The sequence below is a fragment of the Fringilla coelebs genome, assembly GCF_963513975.1.
Source record: "Fringilla coelebs genome assembly, chromosome: 7".
Classification (NCBI taxonomy): Eukaryota; Metazoa; Chordata; class Aves; order Passeriformes; family Fringillidae; genus Fringilla; species Fringilla coelebs.
The window spans coordinates 8,965,440-8,979,019 of NC_140035.1; the positions used below are offsets into that span (position 1 = coordinate 8,965,440).

General features: G+C 44.2%; 1 protein-coding gene across 1 annotated transcript in view; it reads left to right on the top strand.

Annotated features, from left to right (window-relative positions):
* Positions 1-5,549: 5,549 nt before the first annotated feature.
* The window catches only part of ESYT3 (extended synaptotagmin 3), a gene marked incomplete at its 5' end in the record, with an annotated part of 29,414 nt that continues 21,383 nt past the window's right edge, over positions 5,550-13,580 (top strand). Inside the window, 4 exons of the mRNA XM_084209219.1 lie at positions 5,550-5,807; positions 11,511-11,552; positions 12,359-12,493; positions 12,996-13,072. Of these exons, the coding sequence (XP_084065345.1) occupies positions 5,550-5,807; positions 11,511-11,552; positions 12,359-12,493; positions 12,996-13,072 (512 nt within the window). The remainder of the gene's footprint in view (positions 5,808-11,510; positions 11,553-12,358; positions 12,494-12,995; positions 13,073-13,580) is intronic.

Genomic DNA, 13,580 nt, shown 5'->3' on the forward strand with positions numbered 1-13,580 from the left:
AAAGCATAGAATCATAAAAATCATTTAGATTGGAAAAGACCTCTAGGATCATCAAGTTGGATCAGTAACCCAATGCTGCTGAGCCCACCACTAACCATGTCCCAAAGTGCCACTTCTACACATCCTTTAAACTTCTCCAGGGATGGTGACTCAGCCAGTTCCCTGAGCTGCCTGTTCAGTGCTTGAAAACCCTTTCAGTGAAGAAAATTTTCCTAAAATACAATTTAAAGCTCCCCTGGCACAACTTACCCTTTCCTCTCATCTTGTCACTTATTATGAGAGACAAATTGCTACAACCTCCTTTCAAGTAGCTGTGAAGAGCCATAAGATCCAGTTTATTGAGAAACACCTTTGTTTTGTGGCACTTCAAGTGGAAGGTGACAGCTAAACAAGATACACTTTCACTGTGTTTCATGAAGGCTGAGCACTCAAATTCCTTTAAGATGTTTCTGTGAGCTCAGGCAAGTCCTTTAAGCACTTCATACATAGCAAGATAAATTGTACAGATTAGAGGCTAAGCTGTAGATTATTAATAAGATTGTTCGGGAAATTCATCATGCACGGGAAAGCCAATTTTTATAGCCTAATATCTGTCAGTGGCCTGTACCAGCAAGCTCTTTCACTTAGCAGAATCAAGAAGGATTTAAAAGGATGGGAAGACAAATTTTTTTCCTAGGGTTTTCCTGCTTGCCTTTCACTCACTGACAAGAAAATCTATAAAATATTTTATTCTCCAAGAAATGTGTTGTGCAAATTTTAGACCAAAGACTTTGTATATTGTGCTCACAAATCCTGTTGCAGAAACAGTTGTTCAAACAGAAAAAATTAATAAAATCATGTTAATACAGTGGCAAAATTTAAACCAAACAGATTTTACAGGCTTTGTTTCTGGGAATGAAATATATAGTACAATAATAGAAGTTGTACTTGGCAAAGACTTTAAAAAATAAACTGAATTGTCTTGGGCTCATTACAGCTCTCTGATTCTTCTGTGTGTAAAATATAGTCTAATTTCAGCAAGATTTGACTTTTCTGGTGGGAATTTACTTTTCTTCAATCCAGATTCTAAATGTTATTATGTTCAGCAGGTGGCACCAGCTGCCCATGGCCAGTGCTGGCTCCAGGATGACACCAAGGTGTGCTCGTGTGCCTTGTGTGAAAATCTGAGTGGTACCCAGAGCCAGGGAAGTGACAGCTCCACCTAGGCCACCTCCAGCAGCCCTGGATAATGCCCTCCTCACTGTAAGGGAAGTTTATTTTTTTCCTCTCTCTTATGCCATCATATCTTGTGCTTGTATTCTTTCACATTCTTGTGCCTCACCTGTGCAGTTGGATAATTTGTGCATATTCAAGGCACAGCTTTTCTCAGTGCTTTACTCACCTGTAGTTACAAGTTTGTGGTAATTGGGAGTGGGGCTGTGGCAGAGCCTCATCCCCCATGGGCACAGCTGTGAGCAGCAGGTGAGCAGCTCTGACAGCAATGAGCCGTGGAGTGCCCAGGTGCACTGACCAACACCAAAGGGAGCAGAGGGCACACAGTGCAATGCCTGAACATGAGGGGTGTAAAAGGCTGCGCTAAAGAACAAGAAGGGCAGACACTTGAAGTCTTCTGGTGTGGTGTGACTTTGCATAAGTGAATGCTTAAAGCCTTCTAAAATTGTATGATGGTACTCACTGTGTTGTGGCCACCTCAACTGCAGCACTAACCCTGCTGGCCAGTGCCAGGGCAGTGTGGGATTTGCTGGCAGGAGGGGCAAGGCTGGGCAAGGGGCCGTGGGCCATGCCACACCACACCACACCACACCACACCACACCACACCACACCACACCACACCACACCACACCACATTCTTACCTCCTTCTGTGGACACTCTGCATCCTCCTGCACAGTTCTTGCCTTAATGACTCTGCTGTAATAGAACAAGTGAATATGTGAAATAAATTGCTGTAACTGGCTTTATTATCTTGCTAGAAGTGCCAGCTCTTCAGTGCTTCTCTCCTGCTGGCTGTACAAAAGCAGTGAGGAGCCACCAGCCAGGCAGACATGAGGCACAGTATGGGGAGCAAGCCCAGTAGAGCAGAGCCCTTAAAGCAAGGGTCATGTACTCCCAGACTGGCTTTGCACATATTCCTAATGAGAGCCTTGCAGTCTTCTGCTTATTATTTTTCACAGGAGAAGAGGTGCATTAACTTTACCAATCCTGACCATGTTTATAGATAATCTTAGTTAGTCCTAGATTTGTAATTTTTATGACAATGTGATGATTCCCAAAGCATATATACATGATTATTTTCATTTCCAAATTACCAGTGTCCAGCCAGAATAATATCCCTAGCTGAACAATGTAACTTAGACTCTTTTGAGTTGCCCAACTGATATTTATTTCTGGACAGAAGCAGCCAGCTTTCCCTGGAGAATTGCACTCCTGATTTGCCTGAGCACAGACAGCAGGAGTAGATACAAGGCCTTTGCCCTATGATAGGCAGGGTCTGGATTTGGCTTTGCTTGAAGGGGTAAACAGTGGATGGATGGACAGTATGAAACCACTAAGGTTTCGTAGGGGAGAGGAAGCTAAACAAAAATATTTACTCTTTTTGTAAAGTGACTGGGAGTGCCAAAAGGGGTGATAGCTTTAATCAGGTCTTGATACAGAAATAATTCTGTTATCACAGGGAGTAAGGTTTTCGCCTTATGTAAGTGTTTTATATTTTGCTATGGAGGCACAGAAGAAAGACCTACTGCACCTCTAACACTTGTTAACACTAAAGAGGAAATTTCACACTGGTCACAAACCCTGAAGCCACAAGAAAGTTAGAAAGTCATCTTCAATAAACCCTTTGATAGCTTGGTATGCGCTTCAGTTGATTCCTCAGGTTAGTTCCTTTGCATGTTCTCTGTAGTTAAAAAGCGTTGGCAGTTTTTCATAACTCCCCACCTTTAAAATGGGTTGCCTTAGTTACCATGGCCAGCTTGAGAGACAGCAAATTTAGTACTAATACATTTTCAAATCTCTGCAGTTTCTGTAAAGTCTCTGTCGTAATCAGCCACAAGACACACTTTTACCATAGTGTTAATAAGCATAGTGGTGATGCCTAATCAAGTTAAATAAGGAGAGAAAATCGTCACAGGCCAGAACAATGGCCTTGGGTCATTGCCTTAGTGACAGCTTGTGGAGTTCCCCTGTAACTGGAAAAAAGGTTGGCTTCAAGTGGCTCAGATGTCTGGTGCTTGGAAGCAACATGCTGCAGTCAAGGTCATACTTTCCCCAGGAGGAAATTGATAAGTCTTAAGTTGTCTTCTTGATTGGTGATTCAGTATTTCCTCTGGCACTTCAGAAAATCAGAGAAACCAATTAGTATTTTAAAGGTTATTTTTTAAAGGGTGACTGCTATCCATGATAAACAGAGTTAACAATGGTCTCAAAGGCTGTTGATTTATCTTGGTCTCATCAGCGCAGCATTTGGTTTGAGAACACCTCTCTGTGTAGCCTGATGTGATAAAAGTAACTTTTCACCTCTACTCTTTTTCTTTTGTTCATCTTTTAAAATTTTAAGAAGGGTGAGCTAAAGTTTGGTGAGATTTTATATTACTTGTATACTTAGTTGTTTAAAGTTCCTAAAACCCCTTTAATTACAGAAAGATACTTCTCAAGCTAAGGAGTTGGCAGTAAAGGAGCAAGCAGTGCCTGAGAAAGTATGGCTGTTTGCAGGTTCAGGGTCTTAGGGGACAGTGGAGGAAGGAATTTGGAGTTTGCTTTCACGGAAGCATCTCCTTCTCTAAAGAGCAGCTGTGGGCTGTGCTGCAGGACTGGAAGTGCTCTGGTCATTTGTACAGAGGGAGTGTCCTTAAACCTCAGCCCAGGTTGTTGTGGTCAGCTGAATGAAGAATGAGAAACCAAAATCTGTTTATTTATTTATATCCTGATGCATGTAATTGTGCAAACTAACCATTGTGTGTTTTTTAATACATGGTATCAAGAGAGCAGGTACTACTTCAGCCTCTGCCAGTTTCTGGACTTTCCTTCACAGCTTTACAAATAGAAATGCCCTCTGGGGTCAGCCCACTGGTCCACTTGCTCCCAGTGGCGTTGCTGTTTGGGGCTGCACATGAGCCCAAGCATTTCCTGCAGCCCTTTCCCCCCAGCCTCCACAGCTGTTGTGTCTGTGATGTTAGGGAATACATTGATGGGCCCTTTCCTTGAGAATGTAGCTAATCCCTTTCTGAACCTGTTGATGCCATCTGCCTTGCAGCTTTTTGCAGTTTCTAGAGATTTACTGCCCACTGTGTACAGAAGTACTTCCTGAAGTGTGTTTTATAATTATTTATCTTTGCAACATCCCCAGGAAGAAGAGCATAGTCATCCTCATTTGACAGTAGGGAAAGATTAGGAGGGTTGTTTCCAAAAGCACCTGTTAATAGATGTCTCATGCATGAGTTTCTCTAATGTGAGGCATTTGAGTTTTCAGATGCCTGAACTCATTTCTAGCCCAGAGCAGTCATGTGCAGTGATTACAAGCAAATGAGGATGACTTGTGGTGTTGTTTGATTTATTGACTGACCCATAATTAAATACTAATTCCATAGCAAAGCAGAGACAAAACTTCATTCTCCCAGTCATGGCCAACTTCTTTTTCTTGGAGGTTTTTATCTGGCTCATCATTTGTTATCTTGCGCAGCCAGTATCAAAAAGGGGCCACAGTAAAAGCTGGCTCTATTCACTGATGTTCCAGACTTATCCACTGAACAAAGAGTGGCTTTTGCCTGATCCAGGGAATGCTGCAGTGGAAAACACAGTGTAGAACTGTGCAATTACAGCCTGTCTGTTAAGGCATGTATATAAAGGTATAGAATTAATATTGCTAGGGTGGAAAGCATCTCAAAGAGTGTCTTTGAGAAAACATGTCTTATAAGGAATGGCTGAGGGAGCTGGGCTTACTGAGTCGAAAGAAGATTTAGGGGGGACCTAATAGCTCTCTACAATTACCTGAGAGGAGGTAGAAGTGAGGTGGGGATCAGTCTCTTCTACTGTGCCTGCAGTGAGAAGCCTACAGGACAATGGCCTCAAGCTGACGCAGGTGAGATTCAGATTATGTGTCAGAAAAAATTTTTCCCTGTAGTCTAGGGTTGAGAGTGCTGGATTGATGGTTGGACTTATTGATCTCAAAGGTCTCTTCCAACCTTGGTGATTCTGTGATTCAGTGATTCCACGATTACCAGTATTTCAGAATCTAAACTCCCACAACATCTCCTTCAAAATCAAAAAAGGACGAGAAGAAAGTGCAAAGGAAGAAGGAAAGCAGAAGTGTCCAGAGCCAACAGGTGGTGTGTGCCCCATGTGGTTGCACATCCAGCCGTGACCATGGGTCACAGGGTGTCCGTAGCGCCGCCGAAGAGCCGAGCGCCCCGGGGTACCGGGCTGGCCGGAGGGCGGCGCGGCGGGGCGGGGCGGCGGCGGGGCCGGCCCGGGCGGGCGGCGGCGGCGCGGGGCGAGCGCACTCGGCAGGGGCCACCCCGGCTCGGGCTGTCGCCACCCGGCTCGGGCTGTGCCATGGCCCCGCGCCCCGCCGCGCTGCCGCGCCTGCTGCTCTGGTCCGCGGCGCGGGCGCTGCTGTGGCTCGGGCCCGTGTACCTGGCGGGGTACCTGGGGCTGAGCGGCAGCTGGCTGCTGCTGGCGCTGGCGCTGTGGATCTGCTGGGGACTCAACCGGCGGGGGAAGCGCGACCGCCTGGCCGCCGCCTTCGCGCTGCTGGAGGACGAGCGGGAGGCGGTGTGCCGGGGCCTGGCCGCCCGGCACCTGCCGGCCTGGGTGAGTGAGGAGCGCGGGGTCTGCCCCGCGGCACCGGCGAGGCTGCGGGTCCCGGCGGCTCCGGGCGGCGGGAGCAGCGCAGAGAGCGCGGTGTCCCGGAGCGAGCAGCCGAAGGGGTGGCAGTGATGCCTTGGGCCGAGCAGTAGCGTCTTTAATTTTAAAGTCTTGCTCAGGAAAGCGAGGATTAAACTAGGAGTTGGTTTAGCCCAGGAGATGTGCTGTAAGTGGGTATGTAAAACAGACTGATGTATCGCCGGAGACACCTCCCTTCAAATACATGTTGTTGCATTGCAGGTATTTTGCTGTTGAAGATACTTATTTTAGACTTTCTTATCCAGCAGATTTTCTCCCCTTTAGTGTCATTTGATAGCAAACAAAAATTTATAAACGTTATATTCTCATCCTTCTAAAACCCCAAATATTTAATTTTAAGGAGTTATCTGTGGACAGCATGAAAGACCAACCCCTGTTTGTTGTTCACATTTGTTTCTAGTCACTCTATGTTTTAAAGTGAAAAAACTAGAATTTCTGCCTGCCATTTTATTCTGTGTCTTGGGTTATTAATTGGGTAGCTGTGGTTGGTTAATGGAAAGGATGATGAGGTGCTTAGATCTTTTTTCTTTTATCATCATTTACTTAGCATTTAAAAATCTGTCAGGGACTGGTAGGGAAATGCTTTTCTTGTAAAGGGTGTTGCATGGAGGCATTTATAGTCGGCAAACTTTTATATAGCCTACAGCACTTGGCTCTCCTTAATTCTGTGGGAAATGAAGGCAGCTGGCAGTTCTGAGGAGTGAGGCCAGGGTCTGCTGCCAGGGCTGATGCAGCTCTCTGCACATGTTCCCTCCCGCCAGGCACAGAAGTCTGTCTCTGAATGAGGTTTCTGCTTGTTTGTATTGACAGAGTGTAAAAAAAAAACCAATTCAGGGCATTAATGAATGTGGTGGTGTCAGCTCTTGCCCTGATGCTGTGAGAGCAGTGTTGTGTTTTATCCTCAAGTGCCCTGAATCATTGTAACCAGAAATTGAGCCTCTTAGTCACTGTTGAAAAATCAGGCTTGCCCCCACAGTGCACACAAATGCAAAAAGTTCTATTAGGTTTTGTGGCTGAAAGTTTCAGGCTTCATTAGTGTGGGAGCAGGTGATCCATTATTGATTGCCCTTCACAAGGCTGCACAGAGAGCACCCTGTGCCCCAACCCAGGATAGGTTTGGGCAAATGGGGAGAGTGCAGCAGAGGCCACTGAGATGGTCAGGGGCTGGAGCACCTGGTGTCTGACAATGCTGGGGCTGTTCAGGGTCCTCCAAGAGAAGGGAAGGCTTAAAGGGTATCTCATTTCTGGGTATCTCCCACTGCCCAGCATGTGTTCATAGAGATGGTGGAGTCAGACTCTTTCCAGAGGTTTGATTTGTGACTTGAGAATTCTTGGGCCTGGCTCCTGGAAGGCAGGATGTAGGACCTAATGATAAAGGGGCTGCACAGTGTGCTTTTAGTTTTATCCATATTGCCTCTTCCTTTCCTTTTGTGTGGTGGTAACTTTTGTTCATCAGTTGGGTGTTTGCTTCCACACTACACTTGTCCTTGATGCTTTTTAACTCCCCAGTTTTAATTTTCCTTCCTCTATTGGATCTTCTTCCATGTGCCTATTTTGGAGGCTGAGTCTCACCTATTCAGTTTATTCTCTGTGATGTTGTCTTTTTTATCTTTTGGTTTTGCCCTTTCAGTGTTCATGGACCTTCAGCTTCTAAAACTAGGTGCTGAGTTCTTCTCTCCTGTCACACAGAGGTGGCAGTAGCAATACAGTTCAAGGGGAGCATGGCTTGCATTTGCAGTGTTGTAATCTTAGGAAAGGTTCTGAAGGTGTGAAATGATGGCAGTGTGTCTTGTGATTCATAAATCTTTGTCTCTTCGTGTGGTCTCTAATAAAATGAGGGGGATCCATCCAGTGAAGAGTTAAGAGCAATCACTGATTTTGCTCTTGAGCAAAGCATTGATTTTGTTGGTTAAAAATTGTTCTCCCTAGGAAGTGGCTTCTTTAAGTTGGCTCAGGTTCTGCTCAGTCCTGGTATCAGTTGTTAGGAGATATACAGAATGCAGCCTTTCCTTTAGGGGGGATGCTGGGAGGGTTTCCCTAATCTACTCAACCATCTGTTTTGGGGTATTTGCAGGATTGTTTTGCAGCACCAGTTTCTTGGCTGAAGCCAGCCAGTGAGTTTGGAATAGATGCATTCCTGTGCTAGACAGTGTACGTGGGCAGGCTGTGCTTCCTCAGGAAACCAGGCTGGAAATCTGCTCATGGCAGGCACAGTCAGATCCATGGCTTGGAGAGTTGAGACCTTCTGACTTCAGCCTTTGCAGCCTTTAGCATGACTTCTGTAGGAGCTGGCAGTGCTCAGAGCAGAGGTAGCCAGGCTTCCACCTTCATTCCAGCTCCTGGGGTTGTGGTGACTGCTCTATGTTGCTTTTTCCACTGGTTATCTGGCTACACATGGCAGAATCCAAGTATGCTGCATTTTTTCCTGATGTTAAACTCTTTTTACCAGGCAAAATACTGCTGGGTACAGAACTGTCCTTTTAAAATGTTGCCTTTTAAGTCCTTGTTCATACAAAAGCCTTGTTTACACTTCTTTTGGTTTTTTTTTTCCCCTCTTGTATGAATAGCTAAAATCCCTGACTTTTTGTAAAAAGAAACAAACAAAACACCAAAATCCCCAACAAAACCCAAAACAACCAAACAAGCAAAAAACCAAACCCAACCCTGATGCATAGATTGCTGTGTGGTATTTGAACAGAATGGTGCTGTTGTGTCAGACATGGGTTCTGTTCTTGCTGTGATCCTTGCTGTGGCCTCTCCAGGGAAAGGTGGAGTCATGCAGAATTTACACATTTTCTTTACTTGCTAGTAATTGCCCCTTACCTAGTGGTTTTGATCTTCAAAGCTCTTTTCAAATGCTAAGTAATTTTTACTGCATTCCTTAAACTTTGGCAAGAAGTGTGCCTGCTTTTGTAGATGGGTAAAACTGATTCTGATAGTGGGACTTGCCCAAGGCTAGAGGATTAAATCTTACTCTGTGTTAGTATTAATTTTGGCAGCTCTTGGTGTCTGGTTCTGGGATTAGTAGGAAGTGTTTTGGTCTCCTCCTACCTGTGCTGTACTGATGACAAACTCGGGGCAAGACCTTGCTGGCAGGGCTCTCACCAGTGGCAAGGGCCAGAAGTGAGTCTGAAATCCAGAGCACATGACTCAGAAGTGTGGAACTGCAGATGGTTTTATTTTCAAAACATATTAGGATACGTTAAATTCTTGGAATAAACGGTTGGGTCAAGAAGAGAGCTTGGTGGTGTTACTGAGCTGAACTAGCCATGTGACATGGTAGCTAGGATGTGTATTATGGGGATGCCCCATGGGTAGGAAAGGACTTGCTCAGACCTTGTGTCTTACTACACAGTGGATAATGCAGTTGCAACACCTGGAGACTGAGCTCTGCTTCCTCACAGAACTGCTCATTTAGTTCATACCATTGAGTGGAGCTGAACTTTGGTATTGAGAACCCACTGAAATTTGGTGGCCTGTCATAAAGGGCAGAAAGCTGGTTTTCACCAGTCATGTAATCAGCCAGTTTCTGTGGTGTTCTCTGCAACAAGAGCCCATTTTGTGTCAGCCCAGGAGCCCCTGGTGGTCTTTGGTCACAGCTTTTGAGCTCCACCAGTGCCATTCCATCTGTCAGAGGAAACAGGCACCAAGTGCATGGGTGGGACCTGGGTTGCAGACACCTGAATGAGGGGGTGTCAGGTGGGGTGGAAATGTACCTGTACATTTGTGTACAAATGTCTGCTATCACAGCATCTGAGGTGTGTCACAGTGCAGTGTGATTCATTGCAGTTGCTTTGGAGGTTTGCTGTGGGCCATTGGTGGTTTGGGTGACTGTGGTGCAAATAATGAATTCAATTTTACTTTTTCTAAAGGTGTATCTACCTACAGCCTCATTCTCATGGTTTTTGCCTCTTTCCTGATGCCCCTTTGTGCTGTTTCAAGTCTCTAGGAGCCTTGCCTCTAGCAAATAATCCCAGACAACTGTAATGGTTTATAATGCCCCACATTTCTCCCCTGCATAAAAGAGCTGTGACTTTCTTACTGGGAAGGGGTAGCCTAACTGTTGTCCTGTCCCTTCTTTTGTGTCACATCCCTCTCCTGTCTGTAAGGTGTTTTGAAGAACTGAGAACCCAGGATTTATGTGCCCTGATGGAGAGCCTTTAGGTGGAAGATGAGAGGCTGGCAGGTGAAGTGGAGATCCCCTGATTCACATAATCTGCCAGTCTCTAAAATGTCAGCAGCAGTTGATTGTGTTGAATGTCCCTTCTGGTGCTGAGTTCTCACTTCATCATGCAAATAGACCTGTGCAGGCTGATATTTCAGTGAACTTCTGTTGTCTTATTTAATGGAAAAGTTGCTATTTAGAGCATCAAAAGAAATTTCTTATTAAGAATATGGTAATATTATTTTGGGTTTTTTAAATGAGATCATTTGAAGCATGATTTGAGCAAGGAAAATGGGCTTTTCAATCATATATGAAGCTGATCTAAAAAACAGGCTACTGTCCATTTCATCCAAACATCTCTGAGTACCTCTCTGGAAGGTGATGAACAGTAAGGCTTTGCCTGAAAAGTGTAATTCACAGTTCTTGTAAGAGGAGGTATTGTCCTGCCCAATTACTATTATCAGGCTAGATGATAGTCAGATTCCCTTTGTATTCAGGTGCTCTAATGTCTATTCTGAGAAGCTGCTGCAGTGTCCTTCCCTTCTGCAGTAACCTGCTACCAGCTTGTAACACCAGCTGCAAATACCACATCCATAGGCTTTAATGTGTGATTGTAGTAAGGTGATTGTAACTCTTCACTTAGCAACTTCTTGCAGGGGTCTGAGAGATCAGTTACTTGAGAGGGTCTCATACCCAGTTGTCCTGATGGTGATTAGGCAAGTCATCACTTCAGGGAACTTGTGGGGTTTTATAATGGACATATACACTTCTTGCTGGCATTTAGTGTGTCCAACTTGAAAACATGATTTATAAGTGACTATGTCATTTTAATTTCTCCTTACCATCTTAAAAAGCTCTGAGAGGTGAAAACACTGGACTGTTACACATGATAGTGTATGCTAACAGACTTGAACTCTTACAGGGATTTTTTTCCCCTGAAGCCATTGGCACCATGTTGGTGTTAGTGGAGAAATGCTGCCACAACCAATACATTGAGTTTCCCAAGGAAGTTCTTGTTTTCCAAAGTGTGGTGTCCTGGTTGAGGAGAGTGAGTACAGCAAACAGGTCTTGCACAGCTCATGGTCTTAAAGGGAAGTAGGTTCTCATGGCTTCCCAAGGCATGACAAAGAGAAGGATGAGAAATCTAATGCTGCTTTACATCATGAACAGGAAGTGACACTTGCTTTAATCATGTAAATGTGCCCAGAGGCATACTGATACATCAGTGCACGTGGGCTCTTTTGCCTTTTACTATTCTCTACTGGCTTCTTTGCATTTTACAAGTTTTCAAGGAGATAGGAAATTATAAAGGATGTATGTATGAAGGCAGAGAGATCTCAGCTTACTCTAACAATTGTTCCACACTCCATGCTGCCTTTTGCATGTGTTGCAGTGTGCTCAGACAGATGGCACGTAGCACTCACTTTATTTTTCTTTGCATCCAGGTTCACTTCCCTGATGTTGAACGAGTGGAGTGGCTGAACAAGGTGAGGAGCTCTGAACTCCAGCTGGTGAGGCCACCTGCTCCCATCCAAACTGTGTGGGACAAGTTTGAGAAAGCTTTCAAATTACTACTAAATTAGTGTAGTTCAGTTGTATCAGTGTCTATACTGAAGAATGGAGTCACTTAAGTGTGGGGTGGGGTTGGAACTGAGGTTGAGAGCCAATGTGAGCCTGGTTGATACAAGTTTGATAAACTCGACACTTCATTCTGAGACTAAAAAGAAAAAGCTAGTGTTTGTCTGTATGTGTGGATACATACATGTATATGTTATTATTTTAGCAAACTTAGAGGTATCTCTTACCAGAAAGGTTCTCAGAGAGCACTGAGGCAAATGCTTCCATCAGCAGGTGTGGTCAACCTCTCAAAGTAAAACAGCTGAACTTGCAAATTAGCATCCAGTGACTATCTTTTCTTTTTTTAGCAAATTTTTATATAAAAGCTCATCTCAATCCTCTAAATAAACCTAACTCCCAGGAACATTGTGACACTTTAGAGTAATTAGGGATTATTGTACTTAAGAAATTTAACCGTGGGCTTCGTTGGCTCCTGTGGTTAGAAGCAGCCTCCATGGTACTGAAAACTCACCCTTCAGTTCCTGAAACAAATTCCAGTTCTGAGGAACAGAGATTAATCCTTCCATAAGGATGACTTAAGTGCACAAAGTTGACTTGGTATTTTAAAAGGACAGATATTAATAGCCAGGGTTCTGTAGTAGGTGTGTCTGTTTCTCAGTAAAAGTTGTTTTACTCAAAGAATCTTCAGTGTGTTTACGCTTTCACCCTTCTTTAGGTCCTTGTACAGGCTTGGCCATACTTTGGAACAATCATGGAAAAAACATTCAAAGAAGTTCTTGAACCAAAAATCAGAGCAAAGAGTGTACATCTGAAAACATGCACCTTTACCAAGATCCACTTTGGCGAGAAGGTAGTGGGAATCTTTTGTGGCTCTTGTGTTCACTCTTTTTTGAAAAGTTCAGATGCAAGGGGAGTGAGATGTTCAGCTCTGTAATAGCTTTGCTCCCTCCTCATGTTGACTTGAGCATCTTCACCATGAAGGAAGGATCATACAGGAAAGACACACATCTCTTCCCACTTATTGCCAGTATGCTGGGACTGCAGATAGGAAAAAAGGACCATATCCGTATTTATTTCTGTTGTACCCTTGCAGCAGGAGTTTTCAGTGCTTTCTAAGGCTTGCAGGATGGTTTAGGGCTACTTGCAACTAGCCCTGTGTTTGAGGAGTGTCAAGGTTGTTTGTCTTTAAAGGAAAAAAAACCTAGCGTGGTATACTCATATTTTATGTGCAGTTTTGCAAAGTATTTAATTAATGCTTCTGTTCTCAAATTCATCAAAGTGAGTAGGACTTTTTATTTATGCTTAGCTTGATAGGTGTTGACTATGTTGTATCTTGTTTGTCTCTATTTCAGTGCCCTAGAATTAACGGAATAAAAGCCTACACCAAAGAAATTGACAGAAGACAAGTTACCCTGGACCTGCAGATCTGGTAACAATGCATCATTGATTATGTTGATGGTTCTTAACTTACTGCCTGTGTATGTGTCATGCTGGACTGGGCATAGTGCACAAAGATGAGCCTAGAATGATGTGAAACAATCTGTCTCCCAGCTGGATGTCCCCAGTGGTTACAGAAGTGAAATGTGCATCAGCCTGTAAATCAAAATGACCTGCACAGCTCATGTAAGAATGTATCCCTTGGCTTTGCCATTGATGGCGGTGAGAACCCAAGTTTTCAAACTGTGTTTCCTCTTCTCAGGAAAGCTCTCAGGTTGAGATGCTTGGTCTGTCTTGCCTACTATGGTTTCTCATTAGTCCAACCTCTCCAGTTCTTCCAGAACTACTTGCACTATTTATTTTTTAATTCCTTCCTCTAGATTAATCCTCTGTTTTAATCGTTATTTGTTCTATGTGCCATCCAACACATTTGCTTTTTTGATTACAGCTATTCTCTGAGCAGAATACTGCCTCTAGCTCTATTAACAACAACAACAACA